General features: G+C 38.1%; 1 protein-coding gene and 1 non-coding gene across 2 annotated transcripts; both read left to right on the plus strand.

Annotated features, from left to right (window-relative positions):
- The first annotated feature begins 1,143 nt into the window (after nt 1-1,143).
- Nucleotides 1,144-25,001, plus strand: LOC145228425 (polycystin-1-like protein 2). Its single transcript, XM_080093481.1, has 30 exons — nt 1,144-1,333; nt 2,711-2,900; nt 3,078-3,274; nt 3,490-3,672; nt 4,519-4,781; nt 5,107-5,229; nt 5,516-5,656; nt 6,477-6,603; nt 6,688-6,764; nt 7,143-7,542; nt 8,295-8,488; nt 8,940-9,074; nt 9,230-9,361; nt 10,168-10,323; nt 10,884-11,008; nt 11,066-11,239; nt 11,571-11,770; nt 12,233-13,109; nt 13,606-13,794; nt 14,512-14,651; nt 16,953-17,107; nt 17,525-17,647; nt 17,963-18,104; nt 18,817-18,970; nt 20,259-20,426; nt 21,209-21,346; nt 21,704-21,889; nt 22,649-22,793; nt 23,299-23,416; nt 24,786-25,001. The coding sequence occupies exons 2-30, from the start codon at nt 2,782-2,784 to the stop codon at nt 24,884-24,886; spliced, it is 5,382 nt and encodes a 1,793-aa protein (XP_079949607.1). The 5' UTR covers nt 1,144-1,333; nt 2,711-2,781; the 3' UTR covers nt 24,887-25,001.
- Trnas-gga (transfer RNA serine (anticodon GGA)) lies at nt 20,604-20,677 on the plus strand. Its single transcript has one exon. It is a non-coding gene; the product is annotated as a tRNA-Ser (tRNA).
- Nucleotides 25,002-26,855: the final 1,854 nt, after the last annotated feature.

Below are 26,855 nucleotides of genomic sequence, written 5' to 3' on the forward strand. Positions count from 1 at the left end.
AAATGCCATTTTGCGTTTTTAGCTTTTGAAAACTTAGTCCAGGCAAACGAACTTACCAGAAACTTCAAAAGGGATGTTTCGGCAAGCTGCCTTGGTGATGTAAAAATTCGAGATGGACAAAGCGAACGTAGCCAAGGGGAGCCATTAAAGTTTTCGAAATCTTTGCATCTGTCTGTTGTAACTGGTTTCGATTGTGGCTCCAAATACAAGATCCATTATCACTGGAAAATCTACAAAAGCTCGTCTATTGAAGCGATCGGCGCCGAGTACTCTGTGAAAGCGATTTCAAATCAGTCTGATTTCATATTGCAAGAACATGTACTGAGCACTGGGCGATACGTCATAAAGGTATTGTTGACACTGCGTGACGCGGCAGCATATGATTGGCTGGTGGCGAAAAAAGAAATGGCGACTTTAGTCGAGAAGAAGAAGACGCAAGCAAAAGTTTACATCGTCGGTGGAAACAAGATTAGCATGGGTAAGTTAAAGAGACCAAACCTTATGTTGTTTATTACTATAATGTAGCACTAGATATAGTAATGAAAACTAGATTAAAATAAAACTGCCAACGGCGGTATAGGCTTTTCTTAGTCAGTAATATTTTCTGTCAGCTATCCAATCTGTACTCAAAACATTCAGTCACTGGATCTGTTTTCTAATCTAAAGAAACGAAAATAAGCAATAAATACTCGAAAAAACGCAATCTACACTAAAATAGAAACATAAATTCTTTTTTATAGTAGAATGCACATTCTAAATTAGATAATTAGAACATTCTGTGTTTACTTGAAGCCTGGCTTTTGCACAGTACATTGCTAGCAGTGGTTACTGTATACATTTCGTATTTTGCAGCCACTTCTGAAACTGAATGAAATAATGCCACAATTAACTGTGCCACGCATGTAGACTTGTACCTAGGGCAAAAAGCGTTTCAATGTCTGATTAAAAGTGAGGCGCTTTTTCTGCTTTTTCAAAATACTCATGATTAGGTAAATTCCAGCTGAAACGGTCGGGTAGTAAGCAGTGGGAAGGCTAGCAGGTGACAAAAAGACTATATCTTGCCGCGCTCTTTGCACTTTAAATCGCCTGAAAATACAATTGCCACAAGACCTCTATAAACTTGATACTATGCCTGGCAGCAATAGCTTATTTAAAAAGACTACTTGTTGTAAAACATATGCGCTATCCACAGGAGCCAGCTCTGTAAAGAAATTTCAGTTAGAAGCCGTGTCCAATGTGAATGAAGGTAATTTGCCAACATATAGATGGTTTTGTTCGACTTCAAATGTGAATCTGCCTTCTGTTGGTTCGTCAACGACAAGGCCTTCTTTCGGTAAGCTGCTGTTTTTAACAAAATTTCTTGTACAAACTGTTTTATCCTAGCTTCAAGTAGATTTAGATGTTTGCCTGCATATGCTATATGTGACATGATGAACAAATATTAGATTCAGTTTAGCACCAAATGTTATTAAACACCGCGTGTTACCGCAGTTTTTATTTAGGTAACCACTATTATGTAGAGGTTACTGTTTGTTGGGTTGAATTAATGTGCCAAAAGGTTACTGTAAAGCAGGGGTGTCCAACACGTGGCACGCGTGCCAAAAGTGGCACGCAGAGCATTTAAAAATGGCGCGCGAGCTTTTGCACATTCAGACAGTAAACATTTGTCACGCAATTAAATTTGTTTCTATTGATTCTTCTTGGCCTTTATTCTAACCTCTGTAAAGATTACCAGTGGTAAACCACTAATTACCGTACACGACCCACTAATTAAATTGTTCGTTTTTGACAAAATTTAAAGCCTCCTTGCCATAGGCGTAGAGCTTCAAAAAAATGCCAGGGGTGCGACTTTTGATCAATAGCGCCGATACCTTCTATGTTTTAGCCTGTAGTTTCTGTCACATTATATTGTAAATAGTCACTTGATACATTTCTTTGTGTGGTTGGGGTGTTTGCTGTGCGTCCAATAACGTATGCACATACCGAAAGGACGATTTGCCAAATCAGTCATTTTAACAACGATTTAGTTTTTAAAGAACTTGTTACGCAGGAAATAAAAGTAAAACCAATTCACGTTTCAAATAGCTGACCGAAACTTAGGTCATCTTGAATCAAGTTTGGGTCGTTGCAGTGCTTGGCAAGCGGACATTGAACACGGCTTAGGAATCGGTAATGCAAACGTACATAACAACATCTAAAAGCGGCTATAAACCCCTTGCATTGTTTAATGTTGGCCCATGGAATTTATTAACAAAAAAATTATAATTATTTTTATTTCAGAAAGTTATTGCGCCACATAATACTAAAACGTTAGTGAACGTGCCATGTTTATGTCGCAATAAAATGCCCGTTTATTTCGAAACAATTGTAATTGTTGCGTTTCAACCGATGTCTGTTCAATTAATTACGTGACTACAAACGCATTTGTGTTTAGTTGGAAAAACATTTTAAACCGACGTAACTTGAACAAAGATAAGTTTTTGACGCACACAAAGTACTCCAGTGCCCCATTTTTTCTAACCGTTTAGTAGGGTTCTACATATTGGCCAAATATTCGGATTAAGCCCGTGCCGTTAAGACGTTTAAGACATGGTTTGGAAAAAGTACCAAAGGCTGGCACGCGAGTATATTTTGAAACCAAAATTGGCACGGCGGTGTGTTCGAGTTGGACACCCCTGCTGTAAAGTGTTACATTTCCAATTTTTTTCAGATACCTGCCTTACTGGTCGCAGTACAAAATGGCTGCTTGATGGAGAACAACTAACCATTGTGACAAGCATAATGGTATCCACAGAGCGTTACCACTTTAGGGTGATTGTAACTGCAACAGACTATCTTCCAGGAATAGCGGATATCGAAGTTTTGCCTACAACTCAAACTGTACCTCTTGTACGGATTAGGTTTGTAACTTACCCGAGGAGCCAGTTTTGTAATTCAGTCGGTTTTTGAAGACTTTTTTTCTTTCTCATTAGTCTTAGTTTGTTAGTAGAATTGGTTTAGTTTGCGTTCTTGACATTACATTCGCTTCTTTTAACATTAGTGATTACCATTTTGGTAGCGTTGTTGTCACTTTGCAGATGTAAAGCAAATTGTTGTAACCCTACAATAACCGTCAAACCACTGATACTGGAGTTGTATTGCCCGGATTGCGTTGAGACGAGCTGGACATTGAACAGCCAGCCTCTGAAACATACCAGCAAACGATTTTGCAAGCTTAACGAAACCTTTTTGGGTGGTTTGCGACCAGTTATCAAACACACAATCACTGCAAAAGGTGTTTTTTATTCATTTTTAAAACCTATCCAAATTTTACGCAGTGAAATAACTTCTTGTTTGTTTTAAGTCTCACAGCACTGTATTGCTCTTGACTATTTTCAATTTCAGGATCGAAAAAAAAAATTAAAGGCAGGTTTTCGACCAAATCATTATAATGATATTTTAAGTAATATTTAAGTAACGAGCATTACTGTATAGTACTTGATATTACAGGTATCGACACCGAAGGAAGAAAAGCCTCAGCAAGTTTTTATTTTTACCGTGCAACAACGCCCTCTGGTGGCTCATGTTACGCTTCTGTGACATCATCAACGCCCAGTTATGACGTAATCTGCAGCGGTTTTAAATCATCAACCTCTGTTGCTCTCGTGTACAACTTTTACTCAGTGAAAGATGGTAAGTAAATAACTTAGTGAATATTTTTTTGTGGACAAATTTAAAAAGGGTATAACTTAATGTGGTAAACAACTTGCACAGAGTCACTACGTTTTACCAATAATACCAAAATTAGTTACCAAAATTACCAAAACCATGATGGACTTTATCCAAAGTTTTGTTCTGGTTACGTCACTTGTGGTTATAAATATCAATAATATTAAGTGTGTCAATGGCAAAAGCATGTTTTAAAACTTTTTTAAAGCCTAATCAAAAAACAAAACTTCGAAACAGATTGTGTGTATAGAAAACACCGCAGTAATACGTTTCATCTGATAATGACAACAGCGATTTGCAAACGTCTGCAATAAATTGTATCAAATACATTTAAAAGCTTGCTGACAGTTTGGCTTTGTTTAGACCAGTGATTCTCAACCTTTGTGGCCCCCTAAAAGTACCTTCCGGGCCTCATGCCCCCTGTAAGTAACCCAGTAAGACCTGTGCCCCCCTACCAAAAAAATGTATATAGCAAACTCAACTAAATTGTAATGTCCATGATCTATATCTGGATGATTCTTTTGCTAAAAATAAACCTCAACATGGGAAATAGTCGATTAAATTGGGAAATTAAATCATTTGGAACACACACTTAATTTTAAACTTAAAAAAAGAAAATGGCTCACTGAAAATGGCTTACTCGGTGGAGGTTTATAATGAGCCCACAGGGCCCCACACCCATGGCCCCCCTAATTACAGACTGGTTTAGAGTCTAAACTTTAGACCAATGCCACACAAACAATGTTTGCAATGTCACACAAAGGGCAAAATTGTATTTTTTGAGACTATTGCTTTTAATTCATTTTCAAGGTGCTGAAACACTGCTACAGCACGGTTACGACAAAACCCTTAGTGACGTCACCGGTTCTCAAGACTTTGTGACGTATCGCGTCGAGGTTTGTGACGAAACACCGGCATGTGTTGAAGAACGCGTCAGCAATTTGCCCGGCGTAAAAGGACCAACTTTAACAGTACATGAAGCGGTCGCATTGTTCACAGCTACAGGCGACGTTGCGCGACTCCTACAGGCGATGACGTCATGGCCTACTACGTCATCAGTCGCCGATATTCACGTGAGTTGGTGTAAGTTTCTTAAATATTTTTAGAAGCGCTTGTAAAAAAATAATATTTGTTTTATTGTAAAGTGAACATTTTTTGACGTATTGCTCATTTATATGACGACCGGTTACTTGAAAATTCCGTTTTATTGCATGGGTATTGAACTGACATGCCCATTGCTTGTTAAAATAATACTTCGATTATTAGCATAACTCGGTTAATCGCATCTATTGAGCAAAACCGTCTGTTAAGGACAAATTTGACAAACATTCATCACAAAGTTGTATCACATTGTTAAAAATATGCAATACTAAAAAGAAAAAGTGATTTTTGTTTTAGTTTCAAAAGGTCATTACAAAGTTGGAGGCAGCTGGTTCTCCAGTTGTCATGGAAACTGCTCTGCAAACACTTGACGTCATCAATTACATGTTACCTTTAGTTGACCGAAATCGCCAAACTCAAGTAAGGAATTTTTTTCACACAAAAAGATAACAAACCAATTTTTTCTTACCCTTATTGCTCTAAAAGCGATATGCTTGGTTTTATATGCGACAATTATGAGCGTGCTATCTTTAAGTTGTCTTTTGGCTTTTAGGAGCAGTTATGGCATTTGAGCATTTGCCGAAACGTTTGAACAATAAAGCATGTCGCTTTTTACGTCTATTTGGGCCTTTATTTTCACCATTAAACTAATGATAAAATTCAATTATTCTGACGCGCCATCTTTTAATTGTTGTTTGGCTTTTAGGAGCAATTATGGGAGATTTTATTGGGTATTGTGCGTTTCTCTGACAAGAAAAGAGACAGTCGTTATATTTGGAACATCGCTACTTCAGGTGTCAAGGCATCAGCATCGTTATTAAATCTACAGTCTTCCGATACTGACAAGGTAGGTGAACAACAGTTTTGAATTTTCTGCCCCTTATTGAGTTGTAAGCGAGCCAGAATCTATTGCCTAAAGCTGATAGTACCAGATCAAAGCCGAAAAACATAGCTCGAAATTGGCATAATTGCGAAACAAAATATGCTGAGTCAGCCCCGAATTAATCCTGTTTTTGTTCAAAGCCCGAAAGCGGCTCGACTTATAACTCTTCTACTTCAAGTTAATTGAGATTGTAATAGGCCTATTATCGCGACTCTGATCTACCCCCAAATTTGATTGGGTATATCTCCAAAAATGCTAACGGTTAGGGCTATTAGGGTCGGGGTAAGGTATTAGCATTAAAAATTCAATAAAACTAACCCAAAAAATTAGTTACTAATGCAAAAATTTTATGCAAATATTTCCCAACCCAACCCATTTATAGCCGCTAAATAAAAATTCAGCTCTTTACGCCCCCTTGTGAAAGCGAAGTTCTGATTCTCGTTATGGTGTTCGTAGCTCTATCCTGATGGTTAAAGTAAACTACGGAAACCAGTAATGACTAAATCAATCTTCAAATTTTGTTAAAAATGTAAATGTTGATTTTTTTGACTAGTGTTTCTTTATTGGTACTACGAAGTTAGCTAAGGAGAACATGTTTTTTAAAAATAAATAAATATTAAAAAAATCCAATATAGTCTCACAATTGTCCCGTAATTAGCCAAAACCCAGTCTTACTGTGGTTAGTGATTTTGACATTAGATGTTTTTGCTTACATCGCAAAATATTTAAAGCAAAATGTACTCATTCCGTACTCTAAACTCTAAAGTATAAACAATTTGTTTAGCTGAGAGGCATAGCCTTGGTGATGTCATATGCAAGGCTGGCAATGTACAGTGTCATTCCTGGTGAAAAGGTGACCAAATTTTCGGAACCAAATGTTGATGTTTATCTGAAAAGAGCAACACAAGACGGTAAGAATAGCATGCCGCTGCCTATTTTATTCGTCATGTTTTCATGTTAGACATATTTTGTTTTAATTGTTCTACTTTGCGTAGATGAAGAATTGGTCATCCCAGGATTAAAGATTCGTCAGCTTAAGAATACAGGCCTTGGAAGTCGTCTGAATTTTGAGGTAAGACTGTATGTTTCCTAACGTGTCCAGCAATTTTGCATAAACCTTAACTTTCATAGCAGTTGGTTATACACACACTAAAATAATAGCTAATTTGAACAAAATATTTTTAAAAAATTCTAAAACTTTTACACTAAGGCTGTACTATTTAGTAACCACGACAAAGTTGCTATGATCAATGCACTCAAATAAATATGCTCATTTTATTTATATATTGATGAAACATCCCAACCATAGTCACTGATACAAAAAATCGTCAGGTTAATTGCATGAAAAGCTTGACAAACTGGTTAATTAAGTCTGAAAAATAATCAAAACAATGTGCAAATAATAATTAATTACAAAAATAAAAAGCCTGATTAAAGACGCTATATTCAGGTTTGCAGTTTCCATGCCTCCCGTTTTGATCCCATTTCTGCTCGACGTCAAATGGACGAAATTAAATCGGTAACGGTGACCAGCGGGGATTTCCCAATGCTCGATCCGATCTCTTCTGAAGCTTTACGAAAACTTCCGATCATCTTTTCCTCCAGCAGCAAAGCAGTGATCGACTCCGACTTCCCTTTGGCCGTGACAAGCACTTGTGACGTCACAAAGTGCAACAGCGTCGCAATGGCAACGTACTCTTTGAATGCCGAGGGATATAACAATTTAGGAAGAGGGAATTTGGTTATTTTGATTTCGGAGACTGACAAACTAATAACACGCGCACTTGACATGAGATTGAGTGAAAATAATTTGGAAAACGAAATCCTTGGGAAGACAGTTCGACCTGGAGGTAAGTTTACAGGTTTTAAGATTTTTTTACTGTCACTGTAACACAGTGGTTCTCAAACTGTGGTACTCCGGAACTTTTCAGGTTGTACGCGATTAGCTTTCTGTGATACCTAATTTAAGTCGGATCTGAAATTACAACTCAACTGACTAGCCTTGGTTTGAGCGAAACTCGTGTATTGTACAGTCTTTAGAATTTGCTAAATATGGTAGTCAGGGCGAGAAAATGGGCCTTTTTCTTGGTCTATCCATTTAAATAGGGTTTGGGACGTTAGGTGGTTATACGCAGCGATAGCGAAAGTTGACAGGTGGTACGCGGTCCGTATAACCTTGAGAACACAGCTGTAACAGTGTAACACAAATGCTTAAAATTTACATTTCTTGTGGCAATAACGATGACTGTATTATACTTGCAATTGGAGCAAAATGGTTACGAACTTCAATTCATTTTGTATTTCTAAAGGAAATTAAATGAGTTTTTTTATTATTTGATTTAAATATTACTCTAAAGTTAATAATTTTGAAGTAATTCAAGTCATTATAAGAGCTTAGGCTTTTTTTCTTGTTTTACTAACTTAATTTCCATTCAACTTTCAATATCGGTTAAAGAGCCAATGGTGTAGAACTGTTGGGAACCGTTGGATTAAACCTATGCGACAAAAAGTTTGTTTTAGCCTCGTCAATTTTTTCTCGTCTTACTGCTCAATTATCATTGCTGCTTTTGTTGTGTTAAAAACTAAATTGTGATTATTGTAGATGATGCAAAATGGTCAATTCCAACAGTGCAGCTACCAAGTAATATTTCGTCACTTCTACTCACTGTCTCCACCTCCCTAGGAGCAGTTTACTTCCGTCAAGGCTCTGTACTAAAGATTAAAATGCGTATTTACGTCATGAATTGTATGTCGTGGAACGTTGCCATTGGCGACTGGCAATCAGATAAATGCAAGGTGGTTTGGATTTGTTTTATATTAAAATCCAATCTATGATTTTTAAAAAATATGAATATCTTGTTTTTATTGTGATTTTTTACTGTAATATAATCTGTGCTTATTGTTGTCAAACATTAAACCTAGCGGTTGAGGCATTAAGTCGCTGTAAAACCATTAAGTAATGTGATATTGCTTGTTGTGTCATTGTACACCGAAACACCATATCATGTTTAAACCCTTGCAACCATAAATTATAGTACGCCAGGCCCATTAAAGATGCCATGTTGAATCAAGCCGGTTTCCCTAAGCATTCCGCATGTGACAAGGCATAGGCTAGAAAAATGCTAGCCTGCGGTGGGATTCGGACCCACGTCTGTAGCCTTTCCGGGACTGCAATCACAAAATAATGTACACGGTAGTTAAATTTCTACCTTCAAACCGGTTTAATAATCTGGTTTCATTGTTTTAGGCAAACGATAAGTTAGAGTGTGAGTGTAGCAGTTTGTCGAACAGCAAACTTGGCGAGGAATATCCGTTCAATATTTCTTCAACGTTTCTTGGAGTCAGCTTAACCAACATCAAACCAATAGGCCGAAATATAGATGTAAGTAATTTTTTCTTTTACATTTCCTCCATAGCGCCTCTTCCGTTTTTAAGTTTTCCCTTGTTTTTAAATGTTGGTACCAGTATATATGTAGGCATTTTTTTCTATACTCTCCAAGGTAGCACTTTTATAATGATTACCTCATATTTGAACAGATCCCTTCCTCAAGCTGGTGGCAAGATTTAATGGACAACCCAGTGGTTCTCCTTGTCTTGTTATTCCTTTACTCCTTGTACGGTTTATTATTTGTTTGGTCAAAACGGAAGGACAGAGACGTGGAAAGAAAGGTAACCTAGCCTATGTTTTGCCATATAGAATGTGTAAGAGAACGCTTTGATTCGGTGCAACGTCTCTAATAGGTCTGGCGTGCTAAAGGTTTACCCACTATAAATAAATTGTTGATGGCCTCAGTCTGGACAAAGTCTTAGGATAAATGAACATACAAATATTGTTTATTAATCATAAACATTACTGCCAAAGTACTGGTGTATATAGAATACATAGTGTAGACTTTTTAACAATCTCTGTTGTCATCATCAGTGCAGGTTGTCAATCAAGCTGTAGAATACGGTATATAAAGCACTAAGGAAAAAAGGGTTGATTGACAACGTGCACTGATGATAAAAACAGAGATTGTTGAAACGTCTACACGATGTATTCTATATACACCAATACCTTGGCAGTAATGTTTATGATTAAATTACTTTTCAAGTCCGTGTATAGTGTTCCTAAATATATATTTTTTTGTTTTTTTAAGTAAAATATTGTGAATATGCATTTTACGTTTTGTGTAACGATTTTGAAGTTCTCATGTATTTCAGATTAGCACACGATGCTTACAACTTTAATTTGGTATAATATTATCAGCGCAGTAGGTTGTACACAGTCGAATCTATTTGAATCAATACCGGGTAATTGCATATTCTGTGTAATAACATGCTCAAAATTTGTTTTGTCAAAAATCCGGTTAAACAGATGTTTCAGTTAATTGCATAAAAGCTTGTCACTTTAATATGCTATTATACAAATTCCTCTGTACTCTAAATACGTATTTTCTATGATTTGCGGATAACTTTTATTTTGTTTCATGTAGGGTTACTACCACGAACCAGAAGACAACTGTACGATGGGTTCCAGTGTTTATTACGTCACAATCTACACTGGTGGTCGTCGATACGCAGGAACCACTGCCACCGTTGCTTTGACCCTAATTGGAACTTCTAACAAAAGCCATGTCCACATTATACAGGTACCTTGCGTTCATACTCGATCGGTGTTCTTGGAACTGTGAAAGAAGTTCCAGTTTATTACACGAATTGTGAAAGAAATGAGTTGAGTTGACTTGAGTTGTTTCCGCTTGGTAAAAGAACACATAGCGACACAATTGCACTAAAGCAATCACCAAGCCGGAAATAGCTGTGCAATGTTGAAGCTTTAAAAGAGAGCAAAACAGTAGAGGGCACAACTGGTGGATAATGAATGAACGCGCTGCAGCTACACGGCAAATAGTTCTAAAATGTACTGAAAACCGTTTTGTGGAATTTTTTAGTGGTCTTTACCTTTTGTTTTTTTGTTTTGTTTATAATTTTTCAGATGGGCATTTTTGTTAAGTAATCTGGTTCTCTCAGTGTTTGTCACTTTTAGTACCAAAATTAAAACCAGTAGGTGATACAAGAAACTTTGGCAAAATGCAATTCGAAACGGGTACCCGGTTCGGTAATTGAACCAAGGAACCGGGTAGAGAGTATTTTAACCGTTACAGGCCTACTTACTCCGTATAAACTGTTTTTGTGTTTTTTTTTGCTTCAGAAATCTGGCGAGAGACGATTTATCCGGGGCAGTGTAGTAACTCTTGCCATAAGAACGCCTTATTCTCTCGGCGATATCACAGCGATGCGGATCTGGCACAATTGTGAGGGAAAAAGCCCAGAATGGTAACTTTTATCATTACATAATAGCAATCTGTGTCATAGTCATTGTTTTTATTCCAGGTATTTGCAACGTATGGTAATAAGGGAGGTAGACTCGAATAGTCGCTGGTTTGTGGTTTGTGATACCTGGTTAGGGCTGGTTTGCGATAGAATATTCACTGTTGCCACGCAACGTCACTTGTCAGCTTTCAGAAGACTTTTTCGCATCAAATGTGACGTGTATTTTCGAGACAGGTTTGTGAAAAGAAGCATTACTGCATCAATCAAGAAAGTACAGTACTTATTTTGTTTAAATAACAATGGAAATGCTAGACAAGGACTTTAGCAAAACTGCGTAAGAGCTTGTAAAAGGTTAAATTGTTTTTTGTAGACGTTTTAAAAATCGGTGTCTTCACCTTTGGTGGAAAATGTGGCGAAAAATGACGCAAGCAGTGACGTCAAACTTTTAAAATTCAAAAATAATTAGCACTACATTTTTGGTTTGCTATGACCAGTATTCCAATTTATTCACTATGTACACTTTAATGCGTAATTACAATAGAGATTAAACCTGTATTGTGTCCAGGCATACTTGGTATTCAATACTTGCGATGCGACCGTGGGATCAAAGAGGGATGTCTCGGTTGGAACGAATATCAAACTGCATGATGACAATCTTCTTTGTTATGCTCGTTGCCATGGTTTTTCACGTCGATAAAGTGGAAAATGAAAACTCGACCATGTCACTCGCGTATTACTCTTTCAAGTGGTCGGACGTATCTATTGGTAAAGTTTTACCTTCTACCCCACTGGGTTTCTTAACCTTTACAGAATACTACATGTTCAATTTAAAAGACAGTGTGATGCATGCATTTAACGTATTTATTAATAAGTTTCATGTCAGTTATAACGATTTAGTTTACTTTTATCGGTCATTGCAGACTAGGGGTACGAACAAATTTCATGTATTTTTTATACAAGGGGCCAAAAAGGTTAAGAACACTGCGATACAGCCCTACATAAATCACAGTACGGCAGGTAACAATAGGTCTTTACCGAATAAACCCGTAAAGCTCGGTGGCGTGTTTACCGCATGTTGAATATCATGCCTTGTCAGTAGGAATGTTTGATAGACCGACCTAATGGTGGTAAAACCTCAATAGACTGTAACTGGCTACTATCCCTATTATTTCCAATACATTTCAGTCATACTACAAGCCAATAAAGTTTAAGTTGTTTTTATCACAGGGCTTCAAAGTGGAGTCATCAGCTTTCCAGTTGTGATCATCGTTGAACTTGCTTTTCGTTGGTCCCGACGTTTCATGAAGAATTTCACCGACAAAGAATCCTCAGTCGAAACAACTACGTCGAAATCTTATTTCGCTGACTTGCTTGCGGACAGTGACGTGCCTGAAGAAGGTTCGCAATATTCCAAGAAACCGTCATGGAACTGTCGAGAAACGAATTCATCAGTTAAATATTCTGGTTCTGACACTACTGCAATTACCACCAAGTCGCGTCGCAAAAGAAAACGCGTTTACGGAGGTAAAATGGGAGTTCGTCGCACACCCTATGCCCAATCACGAAAAAGCAAACCTCGTCTGTGTACAAGCAGTACTGAAGAAACCACTGGAAATACAGATACTAGTGAACTTAGAGGACACGGTGCTGCAGGTACTCGTGGTACAAACGGTGATATCCATACTAACATTGTGCGAGGTACAACAGGTGCCAAAGACGGTAGACAAGGAACCATAAGTACCAAAGTTGTTCGAGTTACCAGAAAATATTCCGGGACTGTTGGTAAGAGAGGTACGAAACGTTCCTCGGCTACTGGTGTGCGTGGTACTCAGGGTTTGCAGGGTACTAGAGGTGCTGACGGTGTCAAGCGTTTCCAAAATCAGATGGATGTCTCTGCAAACAGTTCTGGGAGTAACGGTGCTACTGATATTGTCGATAACAACGAAGGTAGCGTGGATTCTTGGATACATAATGGATTTGACGTGGAATTGTTTAAAAGGTTGGATTGGAACCTTACTATGTGTCCACGAATGCAAAGCAGCGACTCGATGGAACATTTAAGTTGGATTAACGAAATTACCAAGCGACCGTTTCCATCAACTGGGTTCGTTTACAAGTTGTTTAAATTTGTTTAGAAAAAAACTTAATACTGTGTACCGAGCGAAGTTTAATAAGTGAAAATATGGTGCTGTATAGGCAAACTTTTTATCAATATTTAACTGTTAGGAGGTTGAATAAATTACATGTTTCACTTTTAAATATTTCTATTTTTACTGACAAGCTATTTCTTTCTAAACGTTTAATAAATAAATCAATCAGTTTTATTATAGCTCAATAAATTTATGTTGAAAAATACGGCCCAAATAGACGTAAAAAGCCTTCATAATGTGACCCTTCATATCACTGATGATGACATGAGCATTTGCCGAAACGTTTGAACCATAAAGCATGTCAGGTTTTACGTCTATTTAAGCCGTTATTTTCATCATTGAACTTATGAACAGATCCGTAAATAGTGTTCCAAATATTAATGGAATTTTTCAGCTTGTTTCATTATTTTGAATTTAAAATCTTTTTTAATACATGTATTTGTTTTCTAGACTGTTCTCTTCACTGAAAGATGAAGAACTCCTTTTAAAATCTGACGTTGATCCAACTGAACGCCAAATAATGGTTTCATCCGTCATATATCACATGACCTGGACATTCGTGTGCTTAGCAGCAGCGACATCCAGTGGTGTGTGTATATGGGTGGGAGCAGAATACGGAATTGAAATGTGCAAAGAGTGGTGAGTTTTAAAGCAGTGCTTCCTTCTTTTTGGTAATAACCAAATCTCAAAATTTACCAAATCTGAACATTCTGAGCAAAAATATGCAATCCAGTATTTGAAAAGATTCAACTATTGTCATCGTCCGCATAACGGCAAAAAAGAAGCGACGAAAAGTTAAAAAAAAGTCAATTAGACGGGGATAAAAATGCAAGAGAGTCAGTTACAATCGGGACCGGGTAAAACTGATGTATTGGCATGAATATTCTGTTAATTCAAAAATAAGAAACGGTCATCAGAAACCAACATGTGATGTAGTTGTAACACTTTTAGTTCTTTTTTTTAATCTATAAAAATGCAGAAAATGCATTACAGACGAATCCGTTTAATCACGTGCTGGTAATAGCATAATTCCGTTTAATTGCATAGTTAAGGTAAATCCCCACCGTAGCCTGTTTGTTATACTTGTACAATCCGGTTAAATGCACAAACAAGCTTAAAAAGTAGGTTATGTCCTTATGCGATTAACCGCATTCGTCTGTTTTGTGCGTTTGCGGACCCTATCTTTTAACCCAAAGAACTGTCGATTTTTCAAACTAAATTTAGAAAAGTAAAAACGTGTTTGCAATTTGCAGACAATCACCTATTCTGTACCATGCCACAACTGTTTGCAATTACAACCTTGGTTTGAAAAAATTATGCATTTACGCTGTTTAAGTGTTTCTTATTTTTTGTCAGGCTTGTGTCTGTTCTTTGCGGCGTCCTTGAAACAATATTTGTGTTGGAGACTTTCAAAGTTTTGCTGTTCGCATTCATCAGTGTTTGCTTGAAACGTGAAGTTGATATAAAGGATTGGTTTTCGGCGGATTTGGAGCCTGGTAAGTTCCACTATAAAGGAAATATAAGTAGTAATTGAAAAAACGATTTTTTGTGCAAGCGAATACAGACGAATCCGGTTAATCGCATACCGGTTAATCGCATAATCCGTTTAATTGCATCGCATTCAAAATCCCAAACCGTCGCCCTTCGTTTGTTAAGAAAATCGTCCGGTTAATCGCATACCGGTTTATCGCATAAACCGGATATTCGCATCGATTTTCAACGAAATATGCGATTAACCGGATTGATGATCTCTATGTGAAAGTCAAGCAGACCGAGTTTTTCGAATAAAAGACGACTATATGATAGTAAAATCCTCCGGAGGTAATGTACGCGAAAAAACGTAGATACATGTTTGCATTCTACACCAAATAACGCATCTAACGTTGAAAATGACACGTCTCGACCATAACATATTTTTGAAAAGTTATTAGGAGATTAAATCGGCGTTTAGTTTACCGCTGTGCGATAACTAGGAATCGTTATCTCAAAGCCGTGCACATTGTTCCTTTATTATTGGTTTATCTAATCGCCAATAGTGATAACAAGCGTTTAAAATAGTTCAACACGTTAAAATTACGAAACTGTTTCTTTCTTACTATGTGCAAACTGCACCAAATTCGAAGTATTAAACTGTATTGAAATTGGAAAAAATGTTAAATGTAAAACAAATGGTTAAAAATGTTCTTCTGTTATTGTTCATGACCCGCAAAACACGTAATGGTTGTAAAAAATGTTAACTCGCAAGTAATCACACTATGTTGTTTAGATTCACGTAATTGGTAACGTGCCAATGATTGACGTATTTTATGTCGTCTATTCGTGACCTTGCGCAACTTATCAGGTGGATCACCGATTGAGAAAGGCATTTATTCCTCTAGTATTTGTTGCTGGTTTAAATTTTTGAAGCAACGATCACACGTTGATCACGTGACAGTCACGCTAATCTTGCAGCTGCAGTTTTGCTGAGTAAGCTAGAAAGTAGCGTCACAATCTGAGCCTTTAAAGGTTTGCTAAAATGAATTATTCTTTTTGTCAATTGAATAACGGGTTATAATAGAAACTGATGCAGCTCGCCTTTGCACCCTTCCGCTGTAGAATGTGCGGAAGTTGGAAGTTTGACCATGTTTCGGTCGTGTACTTTCGGGTTTGGGCTTGCTTACAAATATGCACAGCGCTTTGCCGCTTAACGCGTTGGTTTGAACTACAAAACGAAATAGGTCAGAAACAATTTTACGTGTATATTAAGCGAGAGGCCTTTATAAGGGAAACTACCCAAAACAAGACTAAAACGTCATAAACCGTCGTCATAGGAAAGTTCCTAAATTTAAATGTTAGGTGCCTTGGCTACGATGCGACGTAACCTATCTTTTCAAGTAAACCTGACTACAAGAGAAAGCACAAATCAAACGAACTGCTTCTGTTTCTTTAACACACTTGGGCGATTGCACCATAGCCACGACAGTTAGGAAGCATGACGTCATGTATTGCGCTTAGAGTAGCGCTTTTTTCAATTCGACAACAAAAGAGAGAAAATACTGCTCCGTTGCCATAGTTGAGCGTCACTGCAACTTAGTTTTAGCTGGGAAAGTGAAAATGAGCACTTTTGATAACCGCTTGGACTGTTTACATAGCAACCGGATTATCGCATAATCCGGTTAATCGCATCAAATGCCCTTGGCAAATCGATGATGCGATTAACCGGATTCGTCCGTATTACCTATCAGTACAAATAAAACATGGTACTGTTTCTTGCAATAACGTGATCCACATAGCGGCGATGATAGTTCAGCCATATAGTGTTCCTTACATCTGGCGCAGAGTTATAAGTCAGGTCGGGTTTGGGTTAGGATATTTTAACAAACGGGCTTGATTCAGGCCTGGTTTCGCATTCTGTGTCCTCAGTTTAAAAAAAGTAAAATTACCTAGCAAAGCAGCTATTTGATGCAGTTAACCTGATGCCAAACAATCCCTAAACGTCCTGTTTTAGCCAATATCTAATATTGTTCAATGATGTGTATGTATTTTTTACCATAAGCCTGCCAATCAGGGCTTTTTATAAACGATTCGGGTTCGGGCCGGGTTTCGGGCTTATACTTTCGGGTTTGGTTCTCAAGTTTCGGGCCCGCTTGCAACTCTGGTCCGACCTACGTTTAGTGTTGTTTAATGGGTGTTTGTAAAGCAACTTTTTAAAGAGAGTAAGGCAAGACGGTCTACAACACTTAGTCACGCGGGATTATGCATAAGGAAAAAAACTGCTTGGTAGAGTCACCAAACTTTTATTTTTTATTGTGATGCAGCGGTTTTACGGGACGATAAGCATTCTCTCTCAAAGCAACTGCTTCTAGATGAGGAAAGATCCAGGAATTCTGTTTATCGTCCTCCAACTGTGAAACTGATCCGGGAGGGGGAAGAGGCAAGGAACAGGGAGAGGCAGGTCAAGAGAAGGATTAAGGTGAGCAAGATTAGGCGAAAAACTGAGGTTGCTACCGAGTATTACTGTTTTTGATGCTCGGTGCTCGGCCGAGCAGTTACACAGACTGACCCAAGCTCTAAACTTGCACATTCATGCCCCGCTATCATACGAAACTAGTGTCCATAAGGATATCCAAGAAAAAAATGCGTTAAATGTGTTTTTCAAATGCGTTAAATGGTGGAAAAGGTGTACTTCTGGGGCCCCTACAGTTTAATCGCTGTTGACGTAAGGGACCTTAAAAATGTATTATGGATTAGGGAACGTTTGTGACGTCATAATGCATTAAGCGTGCTCGGCCAAACACCGAGCATTAACGTGAAATAAACACTAACAATTGATTAAAATTGCCTTACTGGTGTCACTGAGGCAGCCATTTTAATAAAATTATTATTTCAGACGGTAGCCATCCACATTGTATACCTTACCTTGCTACTGGGCGCTTCATTTGGTCAAAGAGGAAAGGATCTTTTTGATTTCGGCAGAGCAGTAGAATCTATGTTGCAAGGAGATTTGGGCCAGGTCTGTAAATAACTGTACGCATTTTTTATTGTTTATTGTGAGTCTTATAGCTTATAAACGTGGAACTATCAAAACACTGTAAGTAAAACAAATACATAGGTTGTCTTTCAAATGTTTTACTGGTAATTTAAGTGCCCCAAATTGTATGACGTGTTTTTATTCGATAAACTGGACTACCAAAAATCCGCTTTTAAACGATGACAGTAATACACGTATTTTATCACGTTCAAAGTATATACAACTTAACGACAAGAGACAATTTGAAACAAGTGCACTTTTAATTTTGTTCTTTTATGCATCGTTGTATTTTATCAGATCGCTGCCCGCGACGACATTTATAGTTGGATCGACGTTTCATTGGGCGACATTTTTGTTGGCGGTCACGTGAGATACTTCACGGATGAGCAGTTTCTTCTCATTGCAACCCCACGTTTGCGACAAAAACGAGTCGTCAAAGGTGAAAAAGTTTTAAAAAATGTGGTAACTTTGGGCGGTATTTTGTAACCTGCATTCAATCAAACCCTTGTCATTGTATGAAGCTGTTAAATGGATTTTTTTTAAATGATGAAATATTTATGATTGTAGAGAATAACTAGCTCTGATAGTATACTGGTTTTAAACTTGGTTGCCGCTGTATCTATTTGTTGCCACTTGTATTGTTCCAAGGTGTCACCAAACAGTGTTGGCATTTTGGGACCAGTACCTAATAAGATGATAATAAGCTGCACACAATGCACATTATTGTTTCGATGAGGCATAACTTTTTAGTTGGCTCCTCCAAACCAACTGGAGTGCCGTATAATGTGGCTACACTGGCCTATACGGCCGATGTCTTGTTACCAGCTGTACCGGTGAGACCTCGTAGCTCGAAAAAGTGTGTACTGTCTTCATATTTCATTCTATTTTGTCGAAATAAATAACTCCAGTGTTTTCTATTCTAGTCTGAATACAGCATTCAAATCGGTCTCGTTTGGCATTTGGTCTATTACACAGCTAAATAATATCGCCATTTTATCATTTGTTCGTTATCAACCAGATTTTATCACTGCATGGTTCGTTTGCTTTTACTATATACCTTATTCGCAGAGCAGTAACTTAGCCATAAAGTTTTTTCCTAGAAAACTTCAAGAGCTTTAAACAACATGTCATATAAGATGTTTGATTCTCAGGTACAACTTGCAAACACGCAGGAAGCATCAAACACTGGAAGTTGGGCAACCAAAAATGCGAAGTGGATTTTGATACAACTTCAGAAGACAAAATGTCGTACAAGCAAGATTGGAACCAGCCATTGACTTCAAACGAACCTGCAGACACTTCCAAGTAACTTTTCACAAGTTGTACTGAGTGTTATAAACGTGGTGAAATTTTAGGTCTGGAACGAGTATTTACCATTATCAAACTAATTAGTTTTCTGGCTTTGGTAGGTACTCGGAATAGGCCAAAACTGCAAAATGATCTGTTTGGTCAAACACCGAGCATCTCATGTTAATGCTCGGTGCATTGTGACGTCACAATTCCAATTCCACACTAGTTATGTAGCTTTCCAAGGTCCCTTACGTCACCAGCGGCGTATAAAGCTGTACAGGCCACAGAAGTACACGTTTTTTCACCATCTAACGCATTTTAAAAACAGTCATTTTTGTGCTTAGATATCCTTTCGAACACTAGTTTGATATGTTAGCATACATGAAATGCAAATTTAAGCTCGGGTCAGTTTGTGCAACTGCTTAAAAACCGCGATAATCGGTACCGAGTACTCGGGTTCTGGCAGGGTTAGGGCAACCCCAACTAGGTGCTTTATTTACATTGTATGATGTGAATGGTATAAGCTAGAGGTGTGTAACATTTATCACCGGGCCAAATACAATGGGTTTACAGATACACCCTAAATCTTAACATAACACAAGTTGACTTCGTTGCAAACCAAACACGCCTATATTAAGTTAACAACCACCAGTAAAATCCGCAAGTGATTTTGACCGTATTAAAGTATAAGGACACAGAACAATAGCCCGGAGCATTGAACTGCTCAGAAACAAACAATAAGAAATTCACTCTATTGCTAACACTGCATTGAAACAGTGTAGGTGGTCACATTTTATTTAAAATACAAACGTCTTCGCGGGCCGCACAGCCTTTATTTAATAGGTCGTGTTTGGCCTATGAGCCGCAGGTTGCACCTGTATTCCAGACATAAGTCTTATTTGTGATAAGAGTGTCGTTGCTTTCTATGACTCAATAGCCGTTTCGCACACATGTTTTGCAAAGCCAAAATCAGAAACAATTTAGACTTTCGGAAGTGTTAACATACTTTTAGCTAGTGCGTAGTGATCTGCAAAACAACTTTTTAAGTTAATTTTGGCCAATTTACACTGAGTTTATATTCCCTGTGCAGCATTTTTAGTTAATGGACAATCCGGTCTCCCAAGCATTTCCAATACGGCAAAGCATAGGCTAGAAAAATCTATCCCACGAAAGTAGTCTACCCGGGTCTTGCTTCTGTTTTTTAATGTTAGAATCGGATCATTTTAGCTTTAAATAACCATCAACATTGCTCATTTTCCGACATTTTTGGCTAATATTCAATAATTTAATATTCTCTGCGTAGCATTTGGAGATACAAGTTTGAGTCATCGTCATGGTTGAGTGATTACATCGGCGAGTTCGCTTTGTATGATCCCGGCGGTTATTACGTCGATTTGCCAAAAAACAAGAGCGCTGTTACTAAATTTACCGCAGCTCTGAGGAGACGAAAATGGATTGACCAACACACAAGGCAAGGCTTTAACTAATTATTGAGTTTTGTTTTGTTACTTTGGTTATTACTGGTTATTCGGTCATCCAATAATATGTAAACAACTTTTTTCGCGAACCCGTTAGCGCATTTGATGAACTGTTGAAAAAGAAGTGTATGCAGTATTTGTTTATAGTTAGCCGGCGGATTCTCCACTGGGCCTGTGTAGCTCAGTTGGTAGAGCGCGAGTCCCGGAAAGACTCCTGTCGTGGGTTCGAATCCCACCGCAGGCTAGATTTTTCTCGCCTACGCCTTGCCATATGGTGGTGAATGCTTGGTGACCGGCTGATTCGGTATAGCGCCTTCAATGGGCCTGTCGTACTGTGATTTAGTTAGCCGCGGTTTATAAAGTTTTTTACGCTACAATTTGTGCGACTTGCATTGGAGGACGGCTTACATTTTAATGTTATGTCGATATTATTTCCACATTCCTGCTTTTGTTATATTTCCATTCATTTTTTTTCGCATGTTGGCTTTACAGGCCAATATACGTTCTTATGAAATTGCAAGTATTATGAAGCAATATTATCTACCATCACACCATGCGGCTTACAATCGAGTAAAATACGGTAGTCGTGTAAGTTAACAGTTTCGTTGTTTAGCATGTACCCTACACTCTTGGGTTGTAGCAATTTAATACCTAAATTTTTAAGCACTTGTAAACCCAACAAACTTAAAATGGTCTGAAAATAGAGTGCCGTCTAGAGTAAACTTTCAGATTTTTCAAGTACCCGACTTAACTAACATGTACTTTACTGTAACAGACTCGTGATGTTTGAAACGGTCGCATACAACGTAGCTCATCGAACCTACTGCGTCATCAGTCTGGCCATAGAAATCAACAACATAGGGAGTGTGTACACGAGATCGGTCGTCTCGTTGATGCGAAGTCACCATATTCAGTGAGTATAAGAAATAGCTGGGAGATTTACATCAAACTGTAGACTTATATACACTGGTTTTTAAAGTGTTTAGGGCTTAAGGCACATTAAGAAGCTAGTTTTTAGGTTTCGTTATACTTTTTCTGATTGTAAACACAAAAATTGATAGAAGAAATAAATTTGCAACTATATTATGGTAGTTGACTTTTGGTGAAAAAAAATCGATATGAGCGCAAACGATTTGTCATCTTTACTGAGGCTTCAATGAATAGGCCTGTCAATCAAACTTTCGGGCCTAAACGGGCTTCTCAAAAACGATTTGGATTCGGCAACTCTTAAAGATATCTACTATGTTTAGAATTAAAAAAAAATTTGCAGATCTCCATCAGATGTGATAGCAACTTTGTGTCTCTACGGAATTTTGATCATGGTTTTCTATCACTTGGTGGAGATAGCGAGCAAGGTTACTGAGCGGCGATGGGCGTTCTTTCACAGCTTGTGGAATTGTCTCCACGTCACAACACTGATGACGTCAGTAGCGGCAGTTGTGACGTTTCTATCACGGTGAGGCTATTTGCCAATATGCACATTTTGGAGGCCAGTTTATCCCTCATGAAGCTAAAGATGCAAATAAACAATATGTGAATTAAAATTTTCTTGAATTTTGGAATAAATCACGTTTACAAATTGGGCTGTATGAAGTTGAAAATACGTTACTTGCTTTTAGAGATATGAAAACGCAAAATAAACTTAACAGCTAATAGCCTACAGCAGTGATTTGCAACCGGCGAGGAATTCCTCCCAATGGAGAAATTGTAAACTTAAAGAGGGAAATTTACATAATTTTTGCATGTGGTTTGTAAATAGACACTTAAGCTCTGGGAATATAACCTATGAAGTTGATAAAATGCCCAAATTTTAAATTATTTTTGTATGGTTTGCCATCTACCATGTAGTATATTGGGGAGGAATAAAAATATTTTGAATTGTCAAGTGAGGAATTTGTTGATGAAGGTTGACGAACCACTAGCCTACAGACACATATGTGTTACCAATTAAAGTTGCCAGAAAGAGAGACGCATATTCCCTAAAAAAATATGGTCATGTTTGAAGCAACTGTATTTCATTGGGGCGAATTTTGCTATTCATAACTAAATGGAAATAGATGAACATAAATTCATAACTGGGATCAGCCCTGAAGCGTCGATGCACACCAGCGATCACGGCACACTCATATATAAATCACTGAATCGGTATGACGCCTTTAATGGGCCTGGCGTACTGTGATTTGAATGGAAATAGCGACATTTTCGTTTTTTCTAGAGCATCATATACGGACCACGCTCTTCAGGCACATTTCACTGATTCCGACTCCTTTCAACTGTTTCGCATGGCTGCACAACTTGATTACGTCACCAGATGTCTTCTTTCGTGTTGTGTGTTTCTAACTATGGCGTATACCATAAAGGTAAGTCATCTCTACTCATTTTACAAGGGTCTGCTGCTCTTTTCATACGCAGTGCATACGTTGGATGGCTACACTAGCCAATACGGCCGATCTCTTGTCACCAGCTGCAATGATGAGACATAATATGTGGAACTGTCTGCAGCTTATCATTTATTGGCTGGATTCTTTAACAATAAGTACATCCATTATTGTGTAATTTTAGCATTTGTTACTGGATTTTCTGCATAGTTAAATAGCGATGGTCTAAACTCCAAATCAGAGCTACTTACCTGTTTTTTGGCAAATATGGAGGCAGCACACATACATTTTAATTTAGCTGACATATGTAAAAATTTGACCAAGCTGTTGGGGTATGGACTATAGTTCCCAATAAAACAAATGCTTCTTGAGCACATTAATTGTTTTGATTTCGTCTACCACATGTAGTAAAAAGGGGAACGAATTAAAGGGGTCGTTACTGATGGTCGCACCTGCTATAATATCACTGCGTTGTATTAAATTTTAGATTATGGGAGGCCACCACCAGTTTCAACTTTTGCACACCACTTTACGAAGAGCACAAACCGAAGTATACGGTCACCTCATGTACATTCTATTCCTCTACTGTGCATTCTGTCATGTTGGTAAGTTGTTTAATCTCCTCATACTCAGACAAATATTGTAATATTTCATTAACGTGCTTAATATTGTTGATAATTGAAAACTACTGAACCTTATGCGCCAAGTATACCACACTTACTAGCGTAAAAATATTTCAAAACAGATTTTCCAAGCAAGTAAAAGCGTGATGTGTATACATGTTTTTATATGTTCTATGAAAAAAAGGTTGGGAACCATTAAGCTAAGGCGTCAATTTCATTACCGCACGAAGCGTAAGTTGATTAGGCCCAAAGCCAATCAGAGAATACCAAATCCCTATGGTATAAATTGCCTACGTGTAAGCAGGACGACTGTGTTAGTTTTATTATCAACGCATCGATATGTTACTTCGCTAAACCTCAAAAATACGAGGTGTCTATATATTTGAACTCTCCTGAGAGTTTGAAAATGGAATTGTTGGCTAACAAAATGATATATTCCAGCGGGACTATAGCCCCTATGGGACAATATAGCTTATTGAAGTTGTGTTACTGCTACTTGCGTAAGTTTTTCTCATATGTGTAGGTTTGATTCTGTTTTCGGAGACAGCCGATTTTGGTTCATCATTACGTACAATGCAATCAGTAAGTTGCGGATTTTTAAGTGCTAGTGTAGAGGCCAGGCTGTGGAGTTTTTACGCTTAAGAATATTGGTTTCGGCGAATTTTCGTAGTCTTAGTCATAGGTTTGAAGCAGTATTAAAATGCTTAAAAGGAGATATTTTTATTCAGTTTATACTTCTTCAGTAGACAATTAAAGGTATTAGATGGTTTATGAGGTGGACAGCCACCTGGATTTGTTTAAACTCGGCGCGAATCGTTGATCAAAATCAATTTAGGTTGATTTTAATTGTGCGGATATAATGTCTTTTTACATTTTAAACAACTGGTAACAGCAAGTGATCATTTTCATGCTTCAAAGAACGGTAACAAATTGGCTCAAACGTTTTTATTAAACCAACCGGCAAAAATGTAATACAATTCGAACAGTTGCTGTTCAACTTTTCACAGCACACACGTGGTTTGTTTAAGAGTCACTTGACTACATATAGATGTCTGTCGGGTCTCAATTTCTTAACGCGCCAACCGCACCCTTGAATCTAAACTTACCGGTATTCCATCGAGGTACAAATGATTTGTAATGTGGTAAGGCTTTAACTAATCGACATCGGTTAACCCGGATCTTCGCCTAATCCGGACAATTTTTTGGTCCAAACGGGTCCGGATTAACCAAGGTTTACTGCACTTTTAAACCAACTAAAAAGGAAAAGCCACGCCCCTAGCGGTTGTTCACGCCCCCTTCTTTACACAAGCCTATACAATTTCTTTTACCACATCAAATCAATTTAACTCAGGTACTTGCTTACTCTATGGAGGCCTTCACGTCGACCAGCCTGTTAGAAAATTACCCCATCCAGGGCTGGTACTACCTCCTCGTCTTCTTCGCATTGTTTAACAAGTTGTTCGTCAACTTTTATGCCACTATTCTTGAGAATTGCTACCGGGAAAGCAAGCTGCTGCTGAGAGACGAGATTACAACCGACAACGTGATATCGTTCGGCAGAAAGCAGCTAAGGTACTAGAGTCTTTTTAACCCGAAGTTTAAGTTTAGGGATCAAATTTGAGTCAATTTTGACTCTTGAGAATATTTTTAGTGACTGTATACACAGAAACGACACGTAAAATTGCAGATTTAACCAACCATAAAAAGTCTTAGTCATGGCGTGGATGTCGAAGTAGACGGTTGTATAGTGGGTTGCAAACAAATGTTTTATAGGCTATTTCTTATGGCAGGAGGAATAAAATGTCAATTGCCAAAATAACCAATTTTCTTGTATCCTGACATTCACGTAAGCTCCCTCTGAGGACCACTGTGAGCAACATTAGATGTGAACACCGTAGCTACACACCAGTTTATGTGCAGCATGTATTTGTATGTGTCTGGTTAGCCACATAAGCTACCTCAGCCACTTGATGACCACTGTGGGCAACATTAGATGTGCACGCTGTGGCCACACACCACTTTAAGAACAGGCGTAAGTTTTCTTATGCGCTTAGAGCAGGCGAATATAGTACCTAAGCGAGCAGAGTAGAGGGAACATTTATCCAAAGTTTCAGAGGTCTACAGGACGTTTACTTTTTGTTAGACAGTTTGTGTATAAACCGACAGAGCCGCTGTTTAAACACGGTAGTAGAGCCTTTAGAATGAAATGTAGCAGGTGACATTGTCCTGAAACACTTAGCGTAAGGTGCGGCAGGAGTGGTGGTCGATGCGTACCCGGCGTGAAACCACCACCGTTTCATTCACCCATGTCTGGAACGACCCAAACAAAAACTCTCAGGCATTCGCGCATAGTTGCCAAGGTTGCGCTTTAGTAGCCCAATTGGGCTGTATTTTGAAGTCGAGTCGCGGGTTGCGCTTTTTGTGCAAGTTAATTGTTCAAAAACTGATATACTTGGATATTAGCATGTATGCGTCTTTGCAAGCAGTTAGTATGCAGTTAAAATAGGCTGGTTTTGAACTTTGTAGGTGTCCGTTTTTTGGCTAGTTTAGAGAAGCAAAGTTGCGCTTTTTGAGAATTTTACAAGGCTGTAATGCGTGTGTGCTACAGGTCGTTGTTCACCATCAAGGACCAGCGTATGAAAGAGATGAAGAACAGAAAGCCAGAAAAGTACGAGCAAATGATAGCAGGCATTATGGACGGAACGGCTGTAGTTGGGAACACCCACATGCCGCAGAATAAAGCAAAATCGATTGGTTAATTCAAGCCCAATGAGATATGGGATCGTTGCTAATTGAATTTGAAATTTGAAACAGGGTCTGTAGGGCATCTGTGAACGCAGTGTTATCAGTAAATGTAGTGTCAAACCAGTGTTAAGTACAGAATGTGAAGTGTATGGTTTTATTGAGAGTGTTGATTTTTGCAAAGATTGCAGTTAGGAATGTACAGTCCAGTTGGCGACCATTTTAATTTTTAATGCGACTGGAAAACACAAAGAAAATAAATTATAACACATACTTCGGTTGCGACTCTAACACTTTGAGGCATCGATATATTTCGTTTTCTCCAGCAGTGCGTCAAATAGAAAATCGAACCCAATACATTGATCGTATTGAATCACATATAAAACCGTCAGCTCCATTTAACATGTTGACACTGACGTTTTTTTGCGGCGACGCGTAGGCCTGCAAACAATAGTTACACATGACAATAGAGGGAACTGATTTTCCAGTCTACGCTATACAATATTCCCTTCAATTATATCAACACAATAGACACAGAGAGACAGTGTTATTATTTGGCGGTCTGTGTTTTCGCTTTCAGCTTTGCTAGTGTTGAGGTAATTTCACACCGCTATAAATTAAACATTTTCTAGCAGCGAGAGCCAAAGAATTTCGCATAAATATTTTAAGGCTTGAGCAG

This window comes from Phallusia mammillata, chromosome 5 (assembly GCF_965637545.1).
Source record: "Phallusia mammillata chromosome 5, kaPhaMamm4.hap1.1, whole genome shotgun sequence".
In the NCBI taxonomy this organism is placed as follows: Eukaryota; Metazoa; Chordata; class Ascidiacea; order Phlebobranchia; family Ascidiidae; genus Phallusia; species Phallusia mammillata.